The sequence below is a fragment of the Cebidichthys violaceus genome, unplaced genomic scaffold (assembly GCF_023349555.1).
Source record: "Cebidichthys violaceus isolate CVI_PGR_0920_01 unplaced genomic scaffold, fCebVio1.0.p SCAF_3, whole genome shotgun sequence".
In the NCBI taxonomy this organism is placed as follows: domain Eukaryota; kingdom Metazoa; phylum Chordata; class Actinopteri; order Perciformes; family Stichaeidae; genus Cebidichthys; species Cebidichthys violaceus.
Window position 1 is genome coordinate 15,057,689 of NW_027176483.1, and position 24,215 is coordinate 15,081,903.

The window sequence follows — 24,215 nt, forward strand, 5'->3', positions numbered from 1 at the left end:
CGGCACACCAGTGACAGTGACGCACGAGCACGCGCACGAGCAGCGGCGGCACGTGGACGAGCCACTTCGCTGAAGGAAAGTTTGTGCATGGGTTTCCGTGTTTGATTGATTTGTACGGTGCAACGACTGACATAATAGACGGTAAGCCGTAATATTTACTATTTTACTGTATTAAAACGAAGAGGGAGTCCCAGTTCTCCCTCCTTATTTTGCTTAACGTTAGCTTTGATGTTTAAATTTGCAGTTTTGCTAGCTGATTAATTCCTTCAACGAACGCATTGCAACACATACGTTATTGTTGTAACGTTAACGATAGGGTGTTATTGCTCTTCACATTTTTGTTCATTATTTTGTCGAGGTATTTAGTAAAGACCTAAGGAGTTTTTAATTTATAAATAAATAAATAGTGAGCGAGAATTAATAGTCGGAACAAGCTCTTTGACAAGAAACGGTCCCCTTGCGCCCTCTTTTGGACAAACGCTAGACATACGGGTCATACTGGGACGTCTCCTCGTGTTTTATAGATAGATAGATATGTTTGCGTTTGTTCTTAAATCAACAACCAGACTTACTTGCTGATTTGAGTGGCGGTTGGAGCCAACTTAGCTGAGGGTCCTGATTGTGACCCTCATAGAGGTGAACATACCCAGTGTTCCATTAAAGTAAATGGAAAGAGAATAATTTATAGGTTACCTAATCATCCTTTCCTGTAACAAATATATGTTCTCCTTATTAATCCCATTAGTCATCTTGTGACTCATATTTATCTCTGGACCTTACCCCCCCCCCCCCCCCATTTAGGAACCACTGAGACAAAGAGGGACAAGTTCAATAATGACACATCAGTTGTACCACAGTAGATAATGTGTTAACAGTGTTGCCTGATTATGAGGTGATAATCATGGAAAGGCCTTGTTGCAGAGGCATTGTTAAAGGGAGGTTTAACATGTTTGAATGGCTGAACAAATATCATAGGAATCTATTTTGTGATTTCTTAAGTACAGTCTGAAAATATGCCTTCAAGTAAATAAATGTATTAATGTACTCCTGGCCTATCTTGGTATATTTAACAGTGCGTTGTTTCACCACACAAACAAGGCCTGTTGACCACCTCTCAAAGTGGAATGTTTTGACCCATACAGGTCAGTGCAGCAGTGGATGTCTTCTGCTTAGCATTTGGTGGTCTGTGTGTCTAAGTCCCATTGAATTCAAGTCATGCAGTTGTTTTAGGGTGCAACACAAAGAAGGAACATCACTTTTTATTTGCTGTAAACTACAGACTACAGTCCAATTTAACACAAACTACATGTAAAGATTGTACTAATAAGATGGCCACAGAGCCATCGCTACTGTTATTAGTAACACCTGTGCTTTTCATACTATGACAAGTCAAAATGCCTTCTGTGTAAAAGGCCAATGACTCTTGACAGACCTTTCAGACAGCAGCTCTTTTACATGGCATAGGTGTAATAAACAACGTTAATTATGGCCCTGTTCCATTCAGGGGGCCCAGGTTCAAGATATTGTACATGCTAGTCAAGCAACAACCACTGCTGCTAAGAAATGAAGCCAATGCAGAAGTGCAAAAAACTGCACTTATTTGAATAGCTATATTTGAGGCTAAAACAAGTGAGTCGATCACCACAGACCTCCATGGTAAAACCAGCGGAAATAGACTGGTACAAAAAACTGTTTTGGTCTCTATTGCCAATTCCATGACAACTGGACAGAGGGTGGATTTTTATACAACTCAAAACTTTAAATTAGATTAAGGCTTAGAGTTAGTCATAGCCTAATTAAGGGTGTGGCCACTTTGAGTGACAGGTGGGTGCCTTACCAGGTCATTAGTTGCTAGCTGTCTGCTCTGCTGCATCACTCAGGGCCCGCCTCAGCTCCACCGATGATCCACACCTCTTTGTCCATTTTTGGACCAGTTTACAGTTAAGCTGTGTCATCACTGCGAAGATGGCGTGTCAAATTGTCTGCTGTGAAAAAGGTGTGTAGTGACTGACAATGTGCAGCCACACAGGTGTTTCCCATTATTTGTGGTTGATTAGAGGACGGCTATCTCATCCTCAACAGGCGTGGCAAAAACAAAAGCCTCAAAAAGAGTGTCTGTCAACCACACTCTGCATCACTCTTGTGATGCTGGGCCACAGTTCTCACAGACCATTACAGGAATCCTGGTTCCATTGGCAAAACCTCCATCTTAGGATAAGGAGAGTGATAGAAATGGAGAATGCAAAATATTCAACAAAACTTAACATGTGAGCAGTGAATTTGTTGCGAGGCTATTGTGCAGGTGTTGCATGAAAAAAATGCCCATTCCCTTTGTTTGAGGGAGTGCAAAGCTATCACTATGGGGTTGACTGATGTGTTATTTTACGAAAATGCTTTATGGATGTTTATATGATTATTCTGGTATTACATTGCTGGATTAACCTGGATTTATTTGATCCATGAACTGTTCCACAAAAGTTACTATTTTATGGTATAAATCTGATTAAGGTGAAAAAAAACCCCCATACAATAATAGAGTTTATCCATACTGCTCACTCCTACTGGACTTCATTTGATTGGTGCAGATATTGTTAATATCGTATCCATCGTCTGTACTACTCAACAGTCTGGGTACATGCGCTACTGGGTGCTGGTATTGGTGACGTAATTTCCAGCCTGCCATATTTTGTCCTCGAACAACCTTTTCTATAGCACAAGAAACCTAAAAAAAGAAGATATAGCACAAGAGACCTCAGGGGGCGCTGTTTCTACCAGGACGTGTTGTGTTGGCCACTTGACTAACAGAAAAAGGGGGCAGGCTGTGTATACAAGTCTGTGCTCTCATTCATGCACAGTTTATAGCAGCCGAGCGGTGACACAGACGGCTCTGCTCCCTCAGACCGGCAGAAAGGGTTGGTGAGTGATAATTCTTCTTTTTCTCTCCAGTACGTGTCCCAGCGTCGCTTTTGGCTCTTACTCGGCAGTTTTTGGAAGAAGCTGTGCAAATATGGCTGCAGTATTTTTATTTTTTTTAAAAGACCGACGAGCTAAACAAAACCTGTCTGCGCAGCGCACGTTTGTGTCGGCTCGTTGCATTTCCTCGTCGGCCCGGTGCTTGAAGCTGTGCGGTGTTTACATGACGTACAGTAGATTTTCATACCTCCGCATTAACATAACCGGGCGGCTGTGCGCTTCTTCGGTCTGGAGCAATCAGGAATCAAGTCTTGACTCATGAAAGTCGTACCTACACCTCGAGGGGGTCTGTTTATTGCCCTCGCAGCCATGCGTTGGATTTAGGGTTGATTTTTAGTAATTTCTTTTTTAAGGTTGTGGGCATGATGTTCAAAAAGGCCTCTGCTGGATATCTGAATCAAACATTCAACCTGTTATGCCTTTTTACTTAATCTTATGTTGAACGGTCCAGGTAGGGACCTGGTTCGCATTCCTGCGTCGTTTATGACATGAATGTGGGCAAAAGTCCAAGTAAAGGTCATCCATTGACAACTACATTTCCCGGAAGCTCTGTTAATTACAACACACGTATACGTGCTCTATATACAATAATAATACAGAATATAGCTCATGATATGTTTGTGCTTATGATGTGTGATAGTAGCTAAAGTGAATGTCACCTGCAAGTGAAGGTCAGTAAAATGTGATAGTCATGGTGTCCTTTTAGTAAGAGCATCATACAAGTAGAGACAACACACTTTGTTTTGATTTGCATATGACTGGAAACGCTGCTTGTTTGGATTATAATACAGACTATTGTAATATTGACCCCTTTTTCAACCAGACCACGTGGGCAAGATACTCATATAACACCGGAATAAATGTAACCTCCCAATGCCCAGGCTTGTCTGTGTGAGGTGTTTGGTAATGACAAACTGGTAAACATGCTTTATTGGGGTGGATGTGTGGCGTTTGCGGTCAGAATCATAATGCAGATATTCGCAACGTTAAGTGCACGAGGACAGACGGGTACTTGACAAAAAAACGCTAAAATAGTCTAGTTTACGCTAGACAGGCTTTTGCCTCTGCAACTTGTAATACAGAAAAAATGTCCAAACGCTAATTATCCAATATTCCAAACAAATATGTTTTGTGTGGCTTCGTTGTGACAACAGTGGGATGTGCTCGGTGCATTAGGAGGGGTTTGTGAGTACTACGTTTGCCAGTTTTGCCCGCTATCTAAGCGGCGCAGCGCTGCGACCTTTCCCCTAGTTTCTGCATCACAGGGTGGATCATGTGATGTTGGAAAGTAGCGGGGGGAGGGGACTGCTCTGTGGAGGCTGTGCTCCTTCAGAGGACTGGGAGCGTCCAAACCGAGACGTGTCCTGCTTTCAGAGGGCTCGTGTTGAAAGAAATAAAAACGGACTCTTTCGAAAGCAAAAGCGAAACATTGTGTGTTTTGTTTAGAAACAAAGATGAGCTTTGCGGAGAAACGTTTGCGGTAGTCTTGGGGAAAGGGAAAGTGAAACCATAATGCATAACGTAAACACAGGCAACTGGAAACAGCAGGTCCTTCACAGTGCCACATCTAGAGTTTCATCATCCAGGGGCTGGTGGTCTGCAGTACACACACACACACACACACACACACACACACACACACACACACACATGCTGCTGCTGCTGCTCTCCTATGCCTGTGTTGGTCAAACAAAGGTTTAGTTTGAAGTGAAAGCATGTGATCTGGGCCTCCAAAGTAACCAAAAAGTTGGTTACTTTGGAGGTCATATACTATACTGTATCTCATTTCACGTCCCAGAAGAGGGATTTCTGGTGAGAAAAATGCTTAAGAATTTAGAAGGATATCTTTGAAAACAATGTCTAAAAGTATTGTTTAATATGCAGCGGTATACAACTTGTCATCGGCTCATTTATATATCATCTAAAGTGGTGCTATATATTTAACGGATTCTTCCGGGTGTGCATAAGCAATAATTAAATCAGCCATGGATATTGCCGAGACACTCATTATGCTTACCACCTTACCTCCGGTTCACAATCAGTAAATACAAAATAAACACCAATTAAATCTTAGTATTAGAAGCCTTATTAGTTCCATAATTACAAAAGACAAGTAATCTGCGGTATTGGATATCGGGTAAGATAATGCACAGACAAGACCGACATGGCAAAATATGAGCTGTAGACCAGACTCCCCCTTTTATCAAGGTTATTTACCTGAGCTCCCTTTATTAAGGTTGTGTGCCAAGACCTCTTCCACTACTGGAGGTGGTGGACGATGGCAGTGCAAAGAATAGACAAGTCACCCCTGCAGACTTAAATCAGTTCCCACTAAGCTTTCCATTGTCTCCCTACTCCTTTCCCTTCTTAGCTCCCTTACCATATCATATACAATTGCTTACTAACAATTTAAACATGTAATAGCTCATTTACGGTTTGCAAATTAAAAATACAAGGAACTTGTAGTTTGGAATAAAATGTGTTTTCTTTGTGTCAACTCTTTGGTAGTAAAGGATATGATGCCTCACCTGCCGAACCAGTTCAGTGATGAGTAACTGACGCAACATCGTCAGGTCACATCTCCTTGGGTGTCCTTTGGATTCAGTTTAGTTTATATATTAACTAAATACAAAAACCTGTAATTTAGGTTGATTCATAAAGGTTATCCCTGTTTTGAGAACAGGTTGCTTTCTAAGACATGGTTATTATGGACACGTCTAGTTAGAGGTGCAACGGATCACAAAGCTCACGGTTCAGATCGTAACACGTTTTTTGAGTCAAGGATGGGATCATTTTTCGGATCAGCAAAGAAAAGGATAACTTTGCTATCCATTTATTAATTAAGAACTTCAAGAACACTTAAAGCAAATAACTTTGGGCTATAGTCTTACATGACAACCACAGTATAGAAATTAAAAAAAAATGCAATTAACCCGAGGTTCACGTGTGCCGAACTGTGAGGGGTGATCCGTACGGATCTACTTCTAGTGCTGTAACAGGTTTACCTCTCAACCTACAGTATATACTGTGCTTCTGAGTAAGCTTGCAGTTATCCATCTATCTCAGTGTTAACCCGACGTCCGTGATGCTTGGAAAGCCAATAAGAATCGCCTCCCACTTCCTACAAAGAGCTTAAACTGATTTAAATCTTGGAAATTAGGCAACCTGCAGCGCCGTTGAAGAATAATGACTTCTGATTTCAAATAACTGTGACAGGACCTGGTAAATCCGAAAGATTGCTCTGATATCTGCCTGACAACAATTATTAAACCTCGTCCAGATATCAGGGTGTAGTGATTGTACAATGTTGCTTGTTGTGAGTCAGTATCCATGTTGTGATGAATTTACTAGATGGTAAAGCCATCCGCATAACGTAAAGAGAGAGAACATTGATGTGGCTGGGTCAATGTTTTCGACCTACGTCTCCCTTTACCTTTTCTGTTTGATGACAACTTTCTTGAAACTTCCTCTTGACTACCTTTTTATTATCCTGCCCTCAGTGACCCTGTACAGCAGCAGCCACCATGGCAGAAGCTCACCAGGCGGTGGCCTTCCAGTTCACCGTCACCCCGGATGGCATCGACCTACAGCTGTGCCACGAGGCTCTACGGCAGATCTACCTCTCTGGCCTCCACTCCTGGAAGAAAAGGTTCATCCGCTTCAAGGTGAGAGGTGTTGGACATCTGGGAGAGCAAAGTCCACCGGGTCTCTGTGCAGTATGAGCGGCCAATTCTTTTTATGATCTTTTTATGATCGTTACTCTGTTTGTTCTCTACTATAAGTATCTCACAACAGTTTCTCTTATCATGTTTTCACTTATTGAATGCTGTCCTACTGTAAATTGGTTTGTTGGGTTACACTAACTTGCCTACACTGGAAGGTCACTAACTCTTAAAGAAACAGTCATCGGTGACGGTAACCTTCCTGACCGTTCTTTGTGCTGTAACCTTTGGCCTAGTTGACTGTCTGTTTACACATCACACTGAGTCACTCAAACCCAAACCGCCTGATAGCAGCTTCCCACTTTCCTCTTTTGTTTATATTGATTAATGATATCTCTCATTGGTTATCAAGACCCAAAACACTGTTATTGAATCAATACCCTTATAGATTATCTGCTCTCTGTGACTCGGGTGACTCGGCCGCCTTTCATTTGCTTTACCTTTCCACAGAATGGAGTAATGACTGGCGTGTACCCGGGCAGCCCTGGTGGGTTCATGGTAGTGGTTGTGTCCTACATGTCCTACAACAAATATCAACAGCTGGACCCCTCTCTGGGCTTGATTGCCAAGCTGGGGCAACACGTACCCATCAGGTAAGGCCACTGATACCATGAGGCCTTGAATGACATGGTGTCAAGGAAAGCCAAAAACCCTCCGTTATTGGCCCAACATGGATCAACAGAGTATTGTTGTCGAGACATAACCGTGCTATTTTGTTCACAAGCTGGCCCAGTGCTTGAGAGGAAGACCTGAGCAAATATAGGGAGGATTAGTGGTTCTGTAGTTTGGCTATAAAATAGGTGTGGAGTAAGTCGTTAAGTGTGATGAAAAATACAGCATGTGAAAATGCCCCGTCTTGTCAAATGCATCGTAATGATAATGGAATGTTGACGCAGTGTTTTACAAGGAAACACATAGGCCTGTTTTCTTAGGCCTGTGTAGTTACAGATTATAAAGTAGTAATTGTATTTCTTTCACATTTTGTTCCAGCTGTCCACCACGCATAATCTTCTTGTTTGCTAACCATGTTAACCATGTTTAGGGATATTATGAAAACACTTGCTGTCCATATAAAACTGTTTATGCCTCTCATCAACAACGCTGGGGATTTTCCCTCAAGTCAAGGTTTTTGTGTATGACCGTGTCGTTAAGGTTATTATTCCTGTGATTATTTTTTATGGTTAGAGCAGCTGTTGGTGTTGCAAACACTGAAATTGCAGAAAAGCAAAGTTTATAAAATGTTAAATCATCAGTGAAATTGGCTATACTGATAAATACAAGGTTTAGGATTTTACCATTGGCAGTTAATCAATCATAATGTGTGTGTGTATGTGTTTTTACCCTGTCGAGATAAGTGACGTGCACTGTTTATCAGTCATGATTTTACGTGACCTTTGTCCATTGTGTTATTGTAGTGCACTCTCTTAGATTCATCTGTTGGTAGTAATTTTATTATATGTATTTATTCCACCACATCATCTCATTGATCTGATTAAGAAAGTGTTAATTTGCTAATCTCACATTGAGCCCCTCTGTATGTTTGTGCTGGTCACGCCCCCTTTGTCTCTGTCCACAGTCGATACATGTCCACTGACAGCCAGAGGATTGTTGGAGGCGTTCTGGTGGGCACGGGCCTGTGGGTCAGCATAATCATGATTATGAGGAATGTCCTAAAGTCCCTGTTGTCGTGGCATGGCTGGATGCATACCCGCCATGGCTCTGTGTCCTGGTCTACTCGTGTGTGGATGGTGAGACAATGAATGGGCTCCTCTGTTCAGTTCACTTCAGAGCAGATACAGACAGGAATGGCTCATGCAATTCTTTTCTTTAAAAATACCCAGAAAATATACCTTTAAAAAATACCCAGAATATAATTAAAAATGATTCAATTCCAAATTCAAGTGACTGTACTGAGTCAAAGATACAAGACTCAGCTCTTGGTCCTTTTAGTTTAACCCACTGGGTACATGTTTGCACTTTTCCTCATGCCCTAAAGGTTTCTAGATGAAACACAATGTGTAACTTTGACTTCCCTTTGCCTTCTCCCTAACCCCCTTTATCTGCTGTCCAGGTATTAGTGAAGGTGTTCTCTGGCAGGAAGCCAATGCTCTACAGTTTCCAGAACTCCCTGCCACGACTACCTGTTCCCACTATCAAGGACACCTGCACACGGGTAATTTCCACCTGTCGTTAACTTACGTTACCTCCTGTACCAACAGCGGTGCCTTGTGCACATTCCTTATTGGTCATAATTGTCTTACTGATTGGACTGGAACCAAAGTTTGCAATCTTAAGAAAATAAGAGGCAATTCAAATTCTATGAATAACCAATTGAGATAAAAGCCATTTGATACTACTGAGTTGCATGTGCACGTCAAAACAGCCGCCTCTGTTGTCTTTCTCGGTATATAGAGTAGTATATAGAGTCCATATAGCTGTTCTTTCTGTTTATGCACTGCAGTGTGACGCTTCCTATTTGTGCTAGTTGCAGCATTTGATGAGGGTCATGTGACACGCTGCTGCGGCTGCAGTGTGTTTACAGCTTAAGGCAGAGCCGCTAAACAAACTTAATGCCTGCCTCTCGTTTGACCCTTTGCTTCACTGTGTTGCCAGTACCTGGAGTCAGTGCGTCCACTGATGGAGGATGAGCGGTATGAACGCATGGAGGGCTTGACTAAAGACTTTGAGAAGAATCTGGGACCCAGACTGCAGTGGTACCTCAAACTCAAGTCCTGGTGGGCCTCTAACTATGTGAGTCTCCCTGTTCTCTCTTCTCTGCTCTTTTATCAGAGTATTGAATTTAGCTTCAATCTGTCAATGATGTCACCTTCCTGCCTTCCTCCCTCTCTTTGCGTTGCACAGGTCAGTGACTGGTGGGAAGAGTATATTTACCTTCGAGGCCGTGGGCCCATCATGGTCAACAGCAACTACTATGCCATGGTAAGACATCTCTACGTGTGTATCTGTTAACAATCGCTCAGCCTTTTGTTTATAGATTAAGCAATAAGCATCTCCATGTAGGTTATTCATTCTCTGAAAGTGTCAAAAGCTTTCAATACTTTAGTGTGAGTGTGACCCCCACAGCTGTAATAAGTGGTGAGGTACATACAAAGTCTAATCAAACGTCAAAGAAGTTTGATTAGACTTAGATTAGTTTGATGTACCACATTGTAAGTGACATTTAGTAAAATGAGCTCTTGAGCAGCTTTACAGCAGCTCTGCCAAACACGTCTTAGACTAAATTGTACATTTTAGCCATACATACTAAAAAAAGAATTGTATCTATAAAGATAAAGTTGTTGATCTGAATAGAGAGCTAGATAGTAATTAAATCCTACAGTTGTAGCTTCTTACCTTTCTAAAATAAGAGTTTTTATTGCGTACCACTTGTGTGTGATAGCTATGCAAAGTTGGCTTGCAAATGTTTTTCTGTGTAAGGTAAGGACACTCATTTGGCAGCATAAATCCCCTGCACCTATGTCTCAGGGGAACTCATTACAGCTGCAGTCTTACAGTCTTGGGATCTTCAGCATCTTGGCTGGCAAAGCTGCAATCGCTTTATTACAATGTGTCTTTACTTTTACCAGTGGGCAGGTTGATTGCTCCAAATCCCGGTCAGATTTGTGGTCATGGACACAGTGAAGTCACCAGGAGAACTATCAAGAACTGAGGTTCTATAAGAGGCACAGCGCCCTCTGTATGTTTCTGCCTGAATGAGTGCGAGAGTAGACTGAAGGGGCTGTTTTGTCTGTGTGCAGTTATTGGATAGATAATATAAATTGGACTGAAATAAAAACTTGCCTTGAATGGGACAATTATCCAACACAAAAATGTCAGTTTTCAGCTTTTACCAAAATGGATCTCTGCTCTTGCTTACAAAGCCATATCACAAGAGCAGCACTCTTAAAGGACGTAGACGTGGTTTGGGGTCAGTGGAACAACACTCTGCAGGCTTAAAATAGCAGGTCATGATAGCTGACTGTATGTGTGCATACAGCCCTTGACCAAAATAACAACAAAGAACCTATGGATGGATCACACAGTGACATTGCATTTTGCATTGATAAGTCGCGTCTTGTGCCCTTGTGCTTTTAATGGCAGTAGGACGTGTTGAATGAAATATGAATGGTTATTAATTGATACCTTTCTATCTCCTTTTTTTTTTGTTTTGTTGCAGGATTTCCTGTATGTGTTCCCCACCTCCATCCAGGCTGCCAGAGCAGGTAATGCCATCCATGCTATCATGCTCTACAGGAGGAAACTGGACAGAGCCCAGATCAAACCAGTGAGTACAGAGCTCTTTCCTCCCTGTTTGACTTTTTTAGCTTTGGTTAATCCACATACCTTGATATGAAACTATAATAGCTCATATTGATCCTAAGTAAATGTTTAACTTTCTTATGTATTACTCATTGATTTATAGCTCTTAGCTCAGTGTGTTTTGTCTTTTTAACTTCACAGTGAGAGCTGCTTATCTTTCACAACCCTTTATTGTGTAGTCTTAAAGTTAGTTTGTTATCTAACCAATGATTATGTAGGTGCTTGATATTATCCTCAGCTCACTGTGTCTAACTGACTTTGGATTGTGCCATGCACTGTGCTTTTTGCCTGTTTTGATGGAAGTAGAGCTATGTTGGCCGTGAAATCACAAGCATTTTCTAAAGACTTAGTGAATACGGGTTAATGAATTCTGGTGATTTCAGTGACACACATCAGTGTCCTCTTCTCCCGCTCCTCTGTCAGTCCTTTTCTTTTACCAACCTGCATGATGCGAGTGCAAATTCTTTTTGACATTTGCACAATCCTGACATGCATTTTACAACCTGTTACGAACGGACCCGCTGCATAGACCAATTGTACGCACTATACAAACAGCAATGCATGAGCTCCCTCTGTTACACACTCACATTCGGTTGTCTCTGTTTTACTGTCTTGTCCCTTCGCTGTGTCGGACGCTGCGTTAGATTTACTTGCTGGCGAACAAGGTTCCTCTGTGTTCGGCTCAATGGGAGTGGATGTTTAACACCACCCGCGTCCCTGGTTTGGAGACAGGTAAGAGGAGGGCACACCCCCGCCATGCCCTCTGAACCCCTATCCCTCTGACCCTTGCTCTTGCTGCGGCAACAGCCATTGGAAACCCTGACTACTAGTCTCATTCTCAACAGCACAGCCCTAAAATAATTCTCTTCTCATTGGCTTTTTGTTAGTTTTGTCTATCTGGGAGATATCAACATTTAAATTTTAGTGTAAATACGTAGAACCATGTACATTTTAATACAAATTTTACTGCAGATATTAGGGCTTTGCTGGTGGCATTGAGATGGCAGACCCTTGGTTTCTGGACCCTTCTCATGTCTCTTTCCCTGGCAGCCTTCTCAGGTCCCTTCTCCTCCTCTTATCAAACCAATCCTCATTACCCTCTTCCCTTCATCCATGCTCCTCTCTCTGTAGGTGTGTGTCTGCTGCGCTCTCCAGGGGATTTTTAGAGAATTAGTTTGTCATCTCTGTGTTTGACTCTCCCCTTTTGCTTTTCAGCTCATGCTCCTTCACACTATTCCCATGTGCTCAGCCCAATACGAGTCTATGTTCAACAGCAGTCGTGTCCCAGGTGTAGACACAGGTAGAGTCTTTAGCAGTGCCGCCTCCTCCGCACTACTCCTGCTGTACTTCTCCTTGGGACATTTGTCGATGTGTTTTGAATTAGAAATAGTCTGACCTCCATGAATTAATAATGCATGTGTGAAGGTCTATGCACATTGAAGGACTAATTTGCATGTGACTAAAGTCTAGTGTTTGAGAAGGCAAAGCAGCGATAGTGTTAAGGTAAGACATGGAAATGTCAAACGGTGTTACGCTGGCCTGAATACATAAATATTACTGGTAATATTTCACATACAGTTCGGTATGTGTTCATGGATAATAGAATAGTTTTATTACTTTTGGGTGGTGGTCTTAGTTAGTTTAGCGTTGTCTAAAATGAATAAATGACCTTTGAAGGGCCAGGAAGCCATTCTGCTGCAGAAATATCATGATTTGCTTTTCCAAGCATATACTGTATAGCACTAAAATAAGAACTTTATTGAAACTTTGGATTAAGTGCTGCTGTTCAGTTGTTGAAGAACTAAAATGATATGCAACATGCACGGACAGTGTGGAAAGGACTTCTAATGCATGATATAACACAAGGCGAAGACATCAGTTCAGTATGAAAGCCCAAAGCTTGAAGCCTCAGGACAAAGACCGTGAGCTGTGGTGACACCTAAACATTGAATATTTTATCTCTCTGGCTTTAGAGGACATGAGTGAATTAGGATTCATTTTAAATTGTACATGAAAAATGTGAATTTAGTGATGATACATTTACAGATTTGAATAAAACACAAAAGTTCACCCGTCAGGTTGTAATAGGTTTAATGTTAAGTGTTAAATACAACTTATTTCTTTTTGAATTTCCAAAGCCAGTTATATTTATGTTCACATTGCTGGAGGTGTAGGCCAAGTTTTACCTGGATGTGAGATGGTGGTTGTTCTTGGGGTTGGTCCCAGCGTGAGTATCCCCTCCTTTGTCCTGCCTGTAACGAGGGCAATGCTTGTTTGAATCCCTGAGCGTCTCCAAAACAATATCCTAACTTTGTTTCAAAGATGCAAGTGATGTTTTTCAATTGGTTTCTCCTGGTTGTGCACGATGCTGTTCAAACAAGCATTGCCTCAATTCTTTGTATTCTGAACCACCACCCTGTTCCCAAATTACTTCCTCTTTTCATCTCACTTTCCGCACGTCCATTTTCAAGCTTCTTTAGTTTTTGAACTGGATAGTAGTCCCTCCCATCATGTAGTATCATTTTGAATTCGGTTTTTGTTGTTTTTTGCCCTTTTAAGTTAATATATGAAGGATGCCCACAAAAATAAAAGAACAAGGCCCCAAAAAAGTGTGTCGCTCTCAACAGAAATGTGTGTTGTGGATATCGCATCATTTCACAACTGGGACCCAGATTTGGTTACCAACACTTCTATTAATCCCAGAAATCAAATGCTGCGACATCCACACTCCATTCAAACTGCTGCCTTCTTTTTGACATTTTAATCATGTACAATTTGAAGATGCACCAAGATACATGTAACACATGAAGTTACTTTCTGCCATCAGCCACAACTCTCCAATTGCCTTTCTTTCTCTTTTTCCCTCTCTCCTCACCATTGGTCCCTCTCTCCCAGACGTCCTTCAGCACGTGAACGATAGCAAACACATAGCTGTGTACCACAAGGGCCGCTTCTTCAAGGTGTGGATGTTTTATGACGGGCGGTTGCTGTTGCCACGGGAGATCGAGCAGCAGATGGAGAGAATCTTGGCCGACAACAATGAGCCACTGCCAGGAGAGGAGAGGCTAGCCGCACTTACTGCAGGGGACAGGTGGGTGGCATTGCAGAGCGAGCTGCTGCCAGTGTTGACGAGGCCACACAATTTACACCATGTATTGTAGCTCGACACAAAGTAAAGGAACGCAGCACGCACTGTAGGTGGACGTTTATCGCATTGATAGCTGCCAAGATTCATTCAGTGGAGTAGTAATTTGCATTCTGTTGTTATCCAGTGTTATACTGAAGACATACACTTTAACCATTTTGCATCACTAAGCACATTTTCATCTTTTACGTTTTTCAATCATTTTGTCTGTGTTAATGCATATAGCATAAGCGTTTGTAATGGTTTGAGGTTTTTTTTGTTTTGTTTTTGAATTTCGGAAGTTCAACCTCAGCTCCCATAGTTGATAAACTTTCAGACCCTTAAGGACAAAACATCCCTATTGAAACCAATTAAAAATACAATTTCTGACCATTCCATTACAGCATAAAATCATGCATTTTTTTTAACCAGGCTTTCAACCTAGAGTCCTGGCTTCAAAATTGAAATTATAGTTTTTACTATTTTCCACCAGATTGAGCCATTTTCGGATGTTTGCCTTGTTGGTCAAATACCGTACATGCTATTTTACTGGTTTCCACATTGCTGCTGTATTACGGAGCACTGCAGTGTGATGCAATGCATCAAAATCAATGTTGTTGCTAATCGTTGAAATGTGCCAGACTGTGAAAAATAATCCCCTCTAGCATTTAGTATACAGAAAGTGTTTTGTGTTGTTTCATAAATACAATAGTGACAATACGTGAACAAACTGGCATATTAAGGGTTAAAATAATTTTTTGAATTTAGAACATTTTCTAACGATATATTGTCTGATATTCAGCTATAGTATATAACAAACATTTTCCATAAGGATTTGTTAATTTTGATAATAATAAATTGTACAAAGTGGGATATTTTACTGTTGAATAATAGTGGAAAAACTATGTGATGGCAACGCTGTTTCTAAATGACCTCAGACACATCTGTGTTGGATCTGTACTGTAATTTCTTACTTACTGGCTGACTGATATGCTTTCATGTGCGATAAGCTATAATCTAGTCATAATATGGGCCGAGACGATGTATTGGTTGGGCGCTGGTACTGACTATAAGAGTATTTGAAGGTAGGAAAGGGTGTGGCAGTGACCACAAAAATACAGAAACTGCACTAGTTACAAGTAGGCTTGACTCCTGTAAGGCATTGCTAGATTATATGTTATTTGTCATTCTGCAGGACCCCATGGGCCAACGCTCGAGAAACCTACTTCGGCCGCGGTAAGAACAAGCAATCTCTGGACGCCATCGAGAAGGCAGCCTTCTTTGTTACCCTTGATGACACTGAGCAGTGCTACGACGAAGACAACCCAGTCAAGTCTCTGGACAGCTATGCCAAGTCCCTCCTCCACGGAAAGTGCTACGACAGGTGGGGCAGATAAACCTGATATATTTTGTTTCAGATTATTACAAGAGTTCATGTATACATAAACTGAAGTTGTTTATTCTTTTTTTTTTTTTTCATTCAGATGGTTTGATAAATCCTTTAATCTGATAGTTTTTAAGAATGGCACCATGGGACTGAACGCAGAGCATTCCTGGGCTGATGCTCCAATCATCGGCCATCTCTGGGAGGTACATCCATGTTGTTTTTATCTCATTTATTTTTCATTCTTGCATTAAAGTGTCTTATTATGTCACAAAAAAATGTGTACCTCAGTTTATCTTTGGGTAATATCGGGGAAAAAAGGGGAAAAGGAAACAAACAAGGAGTGTATTTAACAAATACAATAGAAAAGGGAAATGTGTATTTATGTTCTGATTGGCATGATGTCCATCAAAGCTTTTAAGACAGAAATTTAAAAAACATAAATTTCATGTCTTCCATTTAATTGAGTTATTCATGCTATGTCTTGACTCTCTGCATTGCAGCATGTTCTTTCCATGGACCCTGTTAAGTTGGGATATACAGAGCAGGGTCACTGCTGTGGGGAGCCCCACCCCAACCTGCCAGGTCCTCAGAGGCTGTCGTGGGACATCCCTGCTGAGGTAAGGGTCGGTTATGCTCAAAAAGAACTTCCTACAATGTGGTCGGAGAACGCGGCAAGGCAACATCGGTTAAAGTAGGGATGTTAACTGTCAACCGTTAAGCGGTTAACCATGAGAACATTTTCACTGGTTGTGTACGTCTGTCGACGGGTTATTTTAATGAAAAAAATGGCCGTTAAAAGGAACCTTTGCCGCCCTTGTTAACCATTTGTTGCTGCTGACAGGCTTTGCGTGACCGGGCCAGGTCTGTAGACGACATCGCTGGAAACGTGTGTGTGTGTCCAGCTATGTTGCTCTCAGTTCAAATTCAGTAGCAGACGAGATGGCAGATAAATTGGTATTGTAAACATTCAGTTCATAATCGATGCTTCATCTGATCGTCTCTTCTGATCAATAAACATCAGAAAAGCCGACAGCAAATAAAATAAAAGGCCAAACATATAATCAAAAAGATATTGGATCTATATAGAACTTAAAAATTGTTAAGTCAGTGGAGTGTCGCAGTAAAAGGAAAACACCTCTTGTGTAGGGAGGAAAGCTAGCCGTCATAAAGAGGATGGCTCATGCTAATCGTTTAAATATGGCGATAACTGCACACTTTTAGTTAGTCTCTCCTGAAAGACATTAATTGCGCTGCTTTGCACTTGTTTGTACACTTCAAAAGTGACAGAAATAGGCCGCGGTTACACTATTCTTTTCAATTTGACTTTTGTGATCTGATGCGCCGGATCGGAACTCAGCTCTGTCTGCATGTGTGTGTCCACACATGACACTTAAATGCAACCTGCCTGATCATAAAGTGTTCGGATATAGCGGCTATAAAACGGTGGATAAGCGCTTTTTATGTCATATAAATTCTTTACAGTAATAGTCCCCCATTGTTTTTGCTGCTTGGTAGACTTGTTTTATTGAAGAATGCCCGCTGACAAAGCTCTGCTAATTCATTGTGAAGTGGGTGTGAATGTTGAATTGTCAGGAAAGCTGACTGATGCAGCTCCCAGATTCTTGCGACAGAAAGGTGTGGTGTGAAGGTTCTTCAGGAAGCCGTTTGACCATCTCAAGAGCTGATATAGAATACTATCAGCTGGGATTTGATATTCACAGGCCTTGGCTTCCCTCTGCTGGTAGCCTGAACTATGTGCATCAGTGTTGGTTTTTTATTCCTGAAATTTAAAGATGTAGAGAAAGATGTTGGGTGTTGTTTATTGGAAATTAAAAATGTGACAATAACTGTTGAGCCTAAAATCTACAAATGTCCCTGATGTAAATTTGATTAATCTGAGCTTTCTCAATTGTTGTATCAGCATGTTGTCTAACATATGACTCTGTCCCCTCCTCTAGTGCCAGGATGTCATCCAGAGCTCTCTGACAGTAGCCAGGACTCTGGCTGATGATGTGGACTCTCACATTTTCCCCTTCAATGACTTTGGCAAGGGTCTGATAAAGAAGTGCCGCACCAGTCCTGATGCCTTCATCCAGATCGCCCTGCAGCTGGCCCATTACAGGGTAAGTACATGTCACCGGTTTCTAAGTAATAACCATTGTATGCATCTATTGTCATTTAGCGGCCTTTACATCTTATGCTTATAAATATAATAACCGACACACTCCAGTGACATTCCTCTGAATTTCCAGCAGAGAGCAGTCTCAACTTGCCAATCAAGGCGTTATTGAAGCTTGTCAAACTTTGTCAATGAAGGATTTAATCGAAACTGTGTTCAGCTTCAGTTTGAGGCTGAATTTTTCTGTTCGTTTTGAGATTTATTTGATAAAACAAAAGCACAAGCACATATGAATGGAGCAATAAGCTAACGTCAAGTTTTGTTGCTAATTGGCATTTAGCTTCAGATAATTACCTTGGAAAGCAACCTTGGTAATTGCAGTTTAGGTATGGCGTTACCTGGTGTATCTGTTATTTATTCAATCACATTTCACAAATCTACTGTTCACTCATTAACCATTTGTAAAGCATCTTCTTGTGGTTTGTCTATTTAATGCTGATCCATACTATCTCTCAACAGGACAAGAAGAAGTTCTGCCTGACATACGAAGCCTCCATGACGCGTTTGTTCCGTGAGGGCCGGACAGAAACCGTGCGCTCCTGCACCTTAGAGACTTGTGCCTTTGTCCGTGCCATGATCGCAGATGAGACGGTAAGGCTGAACAGCAGCAACACACCACGACTCTGGCTACAGCGCTCCTTCTAGTCACTGACTGTTTAACTTCTGTTTCTTTCCTGTTCATTTCAGAGAGAAGAGTGTCTCCGGTTGCTCAAAGAGGCCGCAGAGAAGCACCAAAACATGTACCGCCTGGCAATGACAGGAGAGGGCATCGATCGCCACCTTTTCTGCCTCTATGTGGTCTCCAAATACCTCGGAGAAGACTCACCCTTCCTCAAGGAGGTACGAGGTGTTGTTGCAAGTCGTTAAATGTCTGCTCTTAAAGCTGCACCAATGGCTCCTGAGTATGTGGTGTTTCTGTCTTCTTATTGGTTTACAACAAAACAAAGTCGCTTTGATCCAAGTGCATCGGCTCTCTTTTTCATACAAAGATGAAAAGTTGAGTGTTCACCTGTTAGACCTTTGACAATGTTGCACTTAAAAGACGGTTTCCAAGATCTTATGCTGCCTTCGACTGGATCTTGTGAGCTTTTGGTTACAACATGGGAGGTCACGTACACGATGTGCTTGGAGTTCAAACGTCGGGGAAAGTCTAGAAGCCACCAAGGCTAACAATATAACGTGCTAGTGAGCGGGTAATATAGTGCAGGAAATGCAAAAGCAGAATACCAACATTTTCCACAGGCTTATTATATAATTACAAAGAAAAACTTTGTACCACTAAAATACAATATATTAACTAACCATCCACCAACACATGTATTTCAATGGCCTCTTCCATTTCTGCAAACGTCAGCCAATATGTCATGACTGGTTAACTCTGAGCTTTCAGACAATTTCCTGTTATGAGGTTGTGAATATCACCAGAGGGTTTGTTTATGGACTCTTTCTTGTGAACATGGTAAACACGACCCCAGTTGAAGGCAGCGTTAGCCCAGGTCTAAGCTTTTTAAAAACAAATCAAGCTGTTTGAACTAAATTAAGCCTACTTGAATTCACTAAAGTAATACAATTGATGTAACGGTGTGGTGGGTGGTTGAAATTGATCTTGATTAACTGTTAAACAGGCTCATTAAGTTTACAGGCACATACAATCATTGCAATGTAGGCTTCTACTTACTTTTCTCTGTAAGTGTAAGTAAGTAAATTGTGCTTTGTATACTTCCTGAAATATAACCTGTTAACAAATGTGCATGTAAAGCAGTCGTAGAATTTAACTACGCCAAAAGAATGAAACGGCGCATTTCTTCACCTTCCACTTAGATGTGACACAGTATATTTAAATCCAGCTCACCTGTGTTACATAACAGCTTCATCTGCTCATTCCTTAATAACTTTCAGCTGAGTATTAAATAAAGAAAAAACGCTTTTACATCAGACTAGAAAAACCTGTTGATTGGGCTGAGATCTGGTGGATTAAATGTTAACTTCTTGTTTAGGTCCTCTCTGAGCCGTGGAGGCTGTCCACCAGTCAGACGCCCCTGCAGCAGGTTGAGCTGTTCGACCTGGTCAGACACCCCGAGTACGTGTCCTCCGGAGGTGGATTTGGTCCAGTAAGTTACCCATCAGTTTTTAAGAGTTTTTCTGCAGTTGGAAAACTAATGTAAAATGTAATGTGTGTCCGTTATGGATGGATACATATTAGTTTCAGCTTCACTAAGGAATCGGTTTCACACACCTGTTCTTTGTTCATGTTTAATTCGGCTCTGTATGTATGTACAGTTGTGGTCAAAAGTTTACATACACTTGTAAAGAACATAATGTCATGGCTCTCTTGAGTTTCCAGTTATTTCTACAACTCTGATTTTTCTCTGATAGAGTGATTGGAACAGATACTTCTTTGTCACAAAAAACATTCATGAAGTTTGGTTCTTTTATGACTTTATTATGGGTTAACAGAAAAAGTGACAAAATCTGCTGGGTCAAAAATATACATACAGCAACATGAATTAGCAATTTTGGTGACTGAGAAAGTTGTGTCAATGAAATGAGCTTCATAGCATGGCCTCTTAACTTCTTGTGAGTGATTATGAGTGACTACAGCTGGTGACTTCTCTGAGGCCATTTAAATAGGGCTCATTGGATACAAACGCCCACAAACGCTACAATGGGAAAGTCAAAGGAGCTCAGCATGGATCTGAAAAAGCGAATCATTGACTTCAACAAGTCAGGAAAGTCACTTGGAGCCATTTCAAAGCAGCTGCAGGTCCCAAGAGCAACAGTGCAAACAATTGTTTGTAAGTATAAAGTGCATGGCACTGTTTTGTCACTGCCACGATCAGGAAGAAAACGCAAGCTATCACCTGCTGCTGAGAGAAAATTGGTCAGGAGGGTGAAGAGTCAACCGAGAACCACCAAAAAGCAGATCTGCCAAGAATTAGAAGCTGCTGGAACACAGGTGTCAGTGTCCACAGTCAAGCGTGTTTTGCATCTCCATGGACTGAGAGGCTGCCGTGCAAGAAGGAAGCCCTTGCTCCAAAAGCGGAACCTTAAGGCTCGACTGAAGTTTGCTGCTGATCACGTGGACAAAGATAAGACCTTCTGGAGGAAAGTTCTGTGGTCAGACGAAACAAAAATTGAGCTGTTTGGCCACAATGCCCAGCAATATGTTTGGAGGAGAAAAGGTGAGGCCTTTAACCCCAAGAACACCATGCCTACCGTCAAGCACGGTGGTGGTAGTATTATGCTGTGGGGCTGTTTTGCTGCCAATGGAACTGGTGCTTTACAGAGAGTAAATGGGATAATGAAGAAGGAGGATTACCTTCAAATTCTTCAAGATAACCTAAAATCATCAGCCCGAAGGTTGGGTCTTGGGCGCAGTTGGGTGTTCCAACAGGACAATGACCACAAACACACATCAAAAGTGGTAATGGAATGGCTAAATCAGGCTAGAATTAGGGTTTTAGAATGACCTTCCCAAAGTCCTGACTTAAATCCCATTGAGAACATGTGGACAATGCTGAAGAAACAAGTCCATGTCAGAAAGCCATCAAATTTAACTGAACTGCACCAATTCTGTCAAGAGGAGTGGTCAAAGATTCAACGAGAAGCTTGCCAGAAGCTTGTGGATGGCTACCAAAAGCGCCTAATTGAAGTGAAAATGGCCAAGGGACATGTAACCAAATATTAGCACTGCTGTATGTATATTTTTGACCCAGCAGATTTTGTCACTTTTTCTGTTAACCCATAATAAAGTCATGAAAGAACCAAACTTCATGAATGTTTTTTGTGACAAAGAAGTATCTGTTCCAATCACTCTATCAGAGAAAAATCAGAGTTGTAGAAATAACGGGGAAACTCAAGAGAGCCATGATATTATGTTCTTTACAAGTGTATGTAAACTTTTGACCACAACTGTACATGTCAGAAATTCCAACCTACTGAAAATATAGTTTGAAAACATTGAGACTGTTGTTGAGATACAACTCGCATGTCTTTCCTCTTGTGTCCTAAAGGTGGCTGATGATGGTTATGGTGTCTCCTACATCATCGTTGGCGAGAACCTAATCAACTTCCACATCTCCAGCAAACACTCGAGCCCAGAAACTGTAAGTTCAGTCCCATAGACGGTTTATTTAGTCAATGTCTGTTACTTAAAGAGACTTCTTCAAAGTGTCCTTCCACTTTTTTGCTTTATTTCAGGACTCTCACCGTTTCGGCGCCAACATCCGACAGGCCATGCTTGACATACTGGATCTCTTCCAGCTCGAAAAGAAAACTAAGTGATAAGCCCTCTCCATGGGTGGAATTAACGTAATAAGTTGTTTTTAGCAAGAAATCTATTCTTTCTGAGGTTTGTACAGAATCAAATATTGTTTTTGGGTTAATTGATGTTACAGAAATAAGAATGATTGAGAGTTTTTGTCAATTTGTTTTTGAGGCGATTATGGGTGCTGTATGTATAGGAAAGGTGAGATACTGGTGTTATTGGGTACAGGTAGGGCACAGATCAAAATTTGTATTGACAGGACTGTTCGCATGGGTGCCTTAGTGACCCACTAATGTAAGAAGGGCAGAAAGGGAGGGGGAAATTAGAGCTCTCGTCTGTATTACCACACTAAAGGATTGTTCATTAGCATCATCCAATATTGGACTCACGTTTTGAAGTTGAGAGATGGTGCAATATTTTCACTAGTTTTTGACCTAGTTTTAAAAATCCTATGAAATTTTGTTTTTCTTTTTGGTTCCTCCTTTTCATTTGCAGCACCTGAGTCACGCGTAACTGGCCAAAGCACTAAATGTGATATTAAATATCATCAACAAATTGCATGTTGCATGGTGTTGATTAATTTCATATGGCTCAGTTTAAATACGGAGCCTTGAACAATTGTATCCAGTAATGTTATATCTAGGGAGGCCAGTAAGGGTAAACCAGTTGATCTGTACTAACGACAATTACAGATATTCTGCTTTGATCTGGAACGTGACCCTGTAACAGTGAGATCCTGGATACCAACACAGAAGACAGGGAGATAATCAATGGATCCACGAGCTGCTGTGATCTTATGATGTAGCGTAAAGGCACATCATGGCTGTGTTTGTCATGTTCATTACTCAGGTTTTTTTTTTTTTTTTAACTTGGCCTAGTATTCTAGGGTGCTGGCTATAGCATTGAAAGATTAGTGCTTATGTTGCAGAATACATGTGCAACAGTAGAAGATATTGAAATGCAGTACAATGCCGTGTGACCCGATGAGCTGGTGGGTAGTACAACTTAAAGTCTGCTGTGGAAGTGCGAGGATTGGCAGGGCGGGGCGTGTTTCTGGGGTGATTGATGACAAAGTGCGTGGTCGGCGGTGACTTTTTATTTTCCTCAGTTTCTTGTGTTAAAAGTGGAGTGGGTTAACAGTAGTTCAACTCCGTTGTGCCCTCCATAACTGGTCCTTTTAGTTCAAACTAACCAATTCCCAACTACCTTGGTAGCCTTTCGTCAGATCAACATGAATTGTAAATCTGTATGAGCAAAAACGTTGTCAGTTACAACATAGTGATATTTCAACTGTCAAAATGAGTTCCAGAGTCGCTTACTAGGCTGTGATGTCTCTAGTGAAGTACGAAATCTTCTTTCTTTTTTTCTCAGAGTAATACTTAAGAAGTGCAGATATAGAGGGAATGCATTTCTGTTCTTCTGTATATGTTGTCAGTTCATATTTATTTTTTTTTTCCATGTTCAAACTTCTTTATTCAAAAATAACAAAAAAAGTGCATATTTACCAGCTGAATGTGGTGAATGATGAGCACTGAGTTGAAGCTTTGCTGATTTTTAGAAGTAAAACAGACAAAATACTTCCTTCTTTTTTTTTTTTGACGTGACAGTTTTGTTCTCACAGACTTTGCAAGTATGGTGAAGTTGTATGACTTTTTATCTCAGTAGACCTGATATTGACACTGCTGCATGTTTTTTTTGAAGATGAAGCTGTATATGTTTGCCTTTTAATTCAAAGATGGTGTAAAAAGACAAGCAGCTGATATACCAAAATGAGTTTTAACAATAAAGTGAATGTCAGACAGCTGTATCACCACTGAGTATGTTCTCTCTATTACAATCTGTTCTTCTATCATTTCATAACTTGGGGGAAGAAATGCACTGCATCGCCTTCATTAATGACACGTGTGATGTGTGAACAAGACAAGGACATTTTGAGTTAAATAAATCCAACAGTTTTGATAATTGATTATCAGTCAGATTATAGTCGCTTCTCAAGCAAAACAGCCCTAACCTGATAATGGCACGATAGGAAATGTTAAGGAATCGCCAACGTTTTTACAGTTCATCCTGAGGGGGACATGAATGTGTGGACCAAATTTCATGGCAATCCATCCTAATGTCAAGTACATAATGGCACCAGAGGAAAATTCAGGATCACCAAAGTCATTAGGAATGGTCCTCTGGGGACCATGAATGTCTGAACATACTGGTATGGCTAATAATATATTGCAGCACTAATTTTG

The 24,215-nt window shown here is 41.2% G+C and overlaps 1 protein-coding gene across 4 annotated transcripts; it reads left to right on the forward strand.

Annotated features, from left to right (window-relative positions):
• Positions 1–67: 67 nt before the first annotated feature.
• On the forward strand, positions 68–23,779 carry cpt1ab (carnitine palmitoyltransferase 1Ab (liver)). Of its 4 annotated transcripts, none has more exons than XM_068723613.1 (19): positions 68–141; positions 6,474–6,638; positions 7,146–7,288; positions 8,272–8,443; positions 8,767–8,868; positions 9,309–9,446; positions 9,558–9,635; positions 10,873–10,980; positions 11,660–11,747; positions 13,911–14,106; positions 15,335–15,523; positions 15,624–15,729; positions 16,027–16,143; positions 17,485–17,649; positions 18,165–18,296; positions 18,393–18,545; positions 19,703–19,816; positions 21,719–21,811; positions 21,906–23,779. In XM_068723613.1, exons 2-19 carry the CDS (start codon positions 6,498–6,500, stop codon positions 21,987–21,989), a joined length of 2,319 nt encoding a protein of 772 aa, XP_068579714.1. In that variant the 5' UTR covers positions 68–141; positions 6,474–6,497; the 3' UTR covers positions 21,990–23,779. The 4 variants fall into 4 exon arrangements, with proteins under 4 accessions (XP_068579714.1, XP_068579712.1, XP_068579716.1 ...); XM_068723611.1 differs by lacking the exon at positions 68–141 and adding an exon at positions 2,825–2,916; XM_068723615.1 differs by lacking the exons at positions 68–141; positions 11,660–11,747 and adding exons at positions 2,825–2,916; positions 12,231–12,315.
• The last annotated feature ends 436 nt before the right edge of the window (positions 23,780–24,215 follow it).